General features: G+C 35.9%; 1 protein-coding gene across 1 annotated transcript; it reads left to right on the plus strand.

Moving 5' to 3' along the window:
* The first annotated feature begins 3096 nt into the window (after positions 1 to 3096).
* LOC131424595 (rho GTPase-activating protein 29-like) lies at positions 3097 to 4750 on the plus strand. Its single transcript, XM_058582893.1, has 3 exons — positions 3097 to 3230; positions 3931 to 4119; positions 4391 to 4750. The coding sequence occupies exons 1-3, from the start codon at positions 3126 to 3128 to the stop codon at positions 4544 to 4546; spliced, it is 450 nt and encodes a 149-aa protein (XP_058438876.1). The 5' UTR covers positions 3097 to 3125; the 3' UTR covers positions 4547 to 4750.
* The last annotated feature ends 1250 nt before the right edge of the window (positions 4751 to 6000 follow it).

The raw sequence follows: 6000 nt of genomic DNA on the forward strand, positions 1-6000 counted from the left end.
ATAGGCAGAACTAACATCATCAAAATGGCAATATTACCAAAAGTTCTCTATAGGTTTAATGCAATCCCAATCAAAATCCCAATGGCATTTCTTGTAGAAATAGAGAAAGCAATCATGAAATTCATATGGAAAAATAAAAGACCCAGAATAGCAAAAGCAACTCTAAGCAGGAAGTGTGAATCAGGCGGTATAGCGATACCAGATTTCAAACTATATTACAGAGCAATAGTAACAAAAACAGCATGGTACTGGTACCAAAGCAGGCGGGTGGACCAATGGTACAGAATAGAGGACACAGAGACTAATCCACAAAGTTACAACTATCTTATATTTGATAAAGGGGCTAAAAGCATGCAATGGAGGAAGGATAGCATCTTCAACAAATGGTGCTGGGAAAACTGGAAATCCATATGCAACAAAATGAAACTGAATCCCCTCCTCTCGCCATGCACAAAAGTTAACTCAAAATGGATCAAGGAGCTTGATATCAAATCAGAGACTCTGCATCTGATAGAAGAAAATGTTGGCTCCGATCTACATATTGTGGGGTCGGGCTCCAAATTCCTTAATAGGACACCCATAGCACAAGAGTTAATAACAAGAATCAACAAATGGGACTTACTTAAACTAAAAAGTTTTTTCTCAGCAAGAGAAACAATAAGAGAGGTAAATAGGGAGCCTACATCAAGGGAACAAATTTTTACTCCTCACACTTCAGATAGAGCCCTAATATCCAGAGTATACAAAGAACTCAAAAAATTAAACAATAAGATAACAAATAACCCAATCAACAAATGGGCCAAGGACCTGAACAGACACTTCTCAGAGGAGGACATACAATCAATCAACAAGTACATGAAAAAATGCTCACCATCTCTATCAGTCAGAGAAATGCAAATCAAAACCACCCTAAGATACCATCTCACTCCAGTAAGATTGGCAGCCATTCTGAAGTCAAACAACAACAAGTGCTTGCGAGGATGTGGGGGAAAGGGTACTCTTGTACATTGCTGGTGGGACTGCAAATTGGTGCGGCCAATTTGGAAAGCAGTATGGAGATTCCTGGGAAATCTGGGAATGGAACCACCATTTGACCCAGCTATTGCCCTTCTCGGACTATTCCCTGAACACCTTAAAAGAGCGTACTACAGGGATACTGCCACATCGATGTTCATAGAAGCACAGTTCACAATAGCTAGACTGTGGAACCAACCCAGATGCCCTTCAATAGATGAATGGATAAAAAAAAATGTGGCATTTATACACAATGGAGTATTAGGCAGCACAAAAAAATGACAAAATCAAGGAATTTGCAGGGAAATGGATGGCACTAGAGCAGATTATGCTAAGTGAAGCTAGCCAATCCCTAAAAAACAAATGCCAAATGTCTTCTTTGATATAATGAGAGCAACTAAGAACACAGCAGGGAGGAAGAGCAGGATGAAAAGATTAACATTAAACAGAGACATGAGGTGGGAGGGAAAGGGAGAGAAAAGGGAAATTGCATGGAAATGGAAGGAGACCCTCATTGTTATACATAATTACATATAACAGGTTGTGAGGGGAATGGGGAAAAAACAAGGAGAGAAATGAATTACAGTAGATGGGGTAGAGAGAGAAGATGGGAAGGGAGGGGAGGGAGGATAGTACAGGATAGGAAATGTAGCAGAATACAACAGTTACTAATATGGCATTATGTAAAAATGTGGATGTGTAACCGATGTGATGCTGCAATCTCTATTTGGGGTAAAAATGGGAGTTCATAACCCACTTGAATCTAATGTATGAAATATGATATGTGAAGAGCTTTGTAATATTTTGAACAACCAATAAAAAATAAATGAAGTCAGCCAATTCCAAAAAAACAATGCCAAATGTTTTCTCTGCTATAAGTGGGGTGACTTATAGTTGAGTTGGGAGGAACAGCATGGGAGGATGAGATTAATTCTAGGGAGGGGTGGGAGGGAAAGGGAGGGGGAAGGGGATTAGCAAGGATGGTGGAATGTGATGGAAATCATTATACAATGTACATATATGAAGACTTGAAATGGGTGTCAACATACCTTATGTACAAACAGACATATGAAAAATTGTGGTTTATATGTGTATTAAGAATTGTAATGCAAAAAAATAGAACATATATAATGGCATAAACTGACGTGAACATACTTTATATCCAGAGATACAAAAAATTGTGCTCTGTATGTGTAATAAGAATTGAAATGCATTCCAGTGTTGTCATGTATTTAAAATAAATTAAATGAATTTAAAAAAAAGAAATAGCTTCACTAAATACAAGAGAGTCTACTTTGAATTCTATTTTATTCTGTTGATTTGCATGTCTCTTCCTAAGCCAAAAGCACACTGGCTTGATTCCTGTAGCTCTACAGTGAATTGTAAAGTCAAGCAGTCTAGATTCTCTAAAATTTCTTTGGCTCTCCTATATCTTTAACATTTTCATATAAACTTTAGAATCAACTTGTTAATTTCTGCATAAAAATGTGCAGGGTTCTTCCAAAATCCTATATACTCAGCAATAAAAGAGAATAAAATTATGGCATTTTCAGATAAATGGATGGTGTTGGAGAAGATAATGCTCAGTGAAGCTAGGCAAGCCCAAAGAAACAAATGCCAAATGTTTTCTCTGATATAAGGAGGCTGATTCATAGTGGGGTAGGGAGGGGGAACAAGGGAGGACTCTGGAGCAGAGGGGTGGGAGGGGAAGGGAGAGAACATGGGGTTAGAAATGATGGTGGAATGAGAAGGTCATCATTATGCCAAATACATGTATGAAGACACGAATTGGTATGAATATATTTGTATATGACCAGAGATGTGAACTATTGTGCTCTATATGTGTAATATGAATTGTAATGCATTCCACTGTCATAAGTAAATTAAAAAAGAAAAAAAATGTGTGTTTTATAAGAGATCAATAAATGAGATGCTTTTTTATGTTAGAAATTCAAAATAATAGCTTTTGTAATATATAAGTAATCTCAAAGTCTAAAAATTATTCCAAGTACAATATCATGTGGTATATGTTTTTGTCATTTTACCCTTCTTACATACTAACATTTCTGTTGTTAGGACCCTGCTCCCTTGGAACATTTCAGCAATCATTAATGGCAAAAGCAGCTGCCACCCATAAGTTCAGAAAATGGAGATTTCCAGCAAGATGTAGATACTGTGAACACATTGTCATATTTGGAGGTCTTAAATGCGAAGAGGTAAGATCTTTTTGGAATCACAATTTTTTCATTTGCTATATACCTTTTTGTTATGATTTTACTTATTTAGAGATGTGTGTGTCCAGACACAAACACACATTTAAATATATATAAATTTGTTGTTTGTACTCCTGGGAACTAAATTCAGGGTCTTGCACATGCCATATTTTTAGAGAGAGAGAGAAGAGAAAGAGAGAGGAAGGGAGAGAGAGAGAGAGAGAGAGAGAGAGAGAGAGAGAGAGAGAGAGATTTTTAATATTTATTTTTCAGTTTTCGGTGGACACAATATCTTTTTTTAAATTTTATTTTTATGTAGTGCTGAGGATCGAACCCAGCGCCCTGCGCACACCAGGCGAGCGCATTACAGCTTGAGCCACATCCCCAGCCCATCTACCCTTTCTTAAAATTGTGTTTTGAAATGGGTTCTTGCTAGATTGGTCTGGCCTTCAACTTGTGAAATTCCTGTGTCAACCCCTCAAGTAGCTGGAATCATGGGCATATGCCATCACACCTGGCTTGCCAGTACATGTTTATTAAAGTCCCACAGTTTATTTCTATACTTTTCTTGTTAAATGTAATTCACAAACCACAAATAGTACTTTTTAACTTATTTTTGTCGTTATTAGTCGGCCTGTATTTTGCTTAGTTGTGAATAATTTTAAGGTGAGTCAATCAGTTTTCAAATATCATTTTCTTATAGTGTCTTCTTGTCTGCCATAAAAACTGCATGGCAAACTTAACCATCGTTTGCGGACATCGGAAACTTCGGGGGAAAATACACTTATTTGGAGCAGAATTGTCCTGTGTTGCCAAAAAGGAGCCAGATGGCATTCCTTTCATAATCAAAATGTGTACTTTAGAAATTGAAAAGACTGCCTTGTGTTTACAAGTATGTTGTTTACTCTTAAAACTCTAAAAACATAAATGCTTTTGTGATTTGTTTTAATGAAAAAGAGATTTTAAGAAAATCAGCACTCTCCATTTGTAATAACTAAATTTATTCACATTTATTTGGAAAATGTTAATTTATTTGACTTCAACTTGTATTTTTTAAATACTAATAAAAATTGAAGTAGATACATCAACTCTGTCTAGATGTCTGCATTTAGCCCTTTGTACTAAAGTAAAATATTGCATTCTGTTTTTCTTTTCTCTTCAAGGGAATTTATCGAGTCAGTGGCAACAAGGCAAAAATCGCAATACTGTGTCAAGCTCTGGAAAACGGAAGGCATTTAGTAGATCTGTCCGAATTTTCTTCACACGATATCTGTGAAGTGTTAAAATTTTACCTTCACCAGGTAAAAGTTTTATTCTAAACCTACCATCAAATGCAAAGAGCAAAAATATTTTATATTTCATATTTTTCATTGGTATAGACTATGTCATCACCCCCCTCATTATTCTAAGATTTTATAATGATGTACTTTGATGTGGATATATTTCCATCCAGTATTCTGGCCACTCCATGAGCTCTCTCAGTTGTGAGCACATTAGTTCTTGGAACTTTTCCTGATTTTTATTGCCATTCTCCCACCCTTGTACTTGAAGCTCTTGTTTGGAGATGTGTGTGTGTACACATACACAAACACACATATAAATATTTATAAATTTGTTATTTGTACTCGTGGGGATTAAAAATTCAGGGTCTTGCACTTGCTTGGCAAGCATACTTGTTCTCCAGTTTCCTTACCTTTTCTTTATTGTTCTTTTTTTCTTCAAAAACTTTCTAAGACATTTCCTTGTCTTTTTCTTCTTGAATAAGTAAATTACTCCATTTGTGAGATCATGTTTCAATATTCCAGAAGTCTGATTTTCTATTCTTTTGATAACATTTTTTAAATGATTATATGATGCTCTTTTATTGTGGATATTCATAGATTTTTCTCATTAAGGGTTCTTTTCTCTATTTGGCCTCTAACCTCTGTAGAAATACAATGTGACCCTCATATATAACATTAAATTTTCTATAGCAACATAAAAATTAAAAATAAAGTGAAGCGAATTTTATTATATCATTTAACATTTTGAATATCTAGTTTTTCAAATTATGAGGTATTTTTTTTATTTATTTATTTGTATTGCAGCTCTTCTTCTTTGAAATCTGTTATCTATTTTTCATTTAGAGCACATCTCAGTTTAGATCAGTTGCATTTCCAGTGCTTTTTCACCATATCTGACTAGTTGCCAGCATATTGACAGCATCATTTTACACCTTCAATTTGTTCTTTTTCTACCCATTTTGATTTTTGTCTTTCATGGTGTCTAGTTACACAAGTTTGGACTTGAAATCACTTTGGAAGCACTTGAACACACATCAAGGCTTTTTAAAAACTTTGAACTTTACTATAAAGTGGTCTAGGTGGACTGTTTGTTATATGCCTAACTACATGTCTCTAGTTCCCTGTTCTGGCACTGGTGTGATCCTCCTGGGAAGGCATTTTTTTTAATTGTAGATGAACACAATACTTTCAATTGATTTATTTATTTTTATGTGGTGCTGAGGATCAAACCTAGTGCCTCACACCTGCCAGATGAGTGCACTACCACTGAGCCACAACCACAGTCCCCCAGGAAAGGGGTTTTTCCTTGCCTAGAGATACAATACCAATACTGTGGAAGCCAGGGTTACTAAGACTGTAGGATCTGTGCTTTCAGTGTGCATATAGCCAACATATCCCCATTTGAAGACAGTTACCTCTCTGTTCCTTATGTTTGGCATTGCCTCGATTCAGAGAGCCTCTGTATACCGTTGCCCAGAGAAAAATTTTCC

The sequence above is a fragment of the Marmota monax genome, unplaced genomic scaffold (assembly GCF_021218885.2).
Source record: "Marmota monax isolate L192 unplaced genomic scaffold, Marmota_monax_Labrador192_F-V1.1 WCK01_AAM20220418_F8-fsc00733, whole genome shotgun sequence".
NCBI lineage: Eukaryota > Metazoa > Chordata > Mammalia > Rodentia > Sciuridae > Marmota > Marmota monax.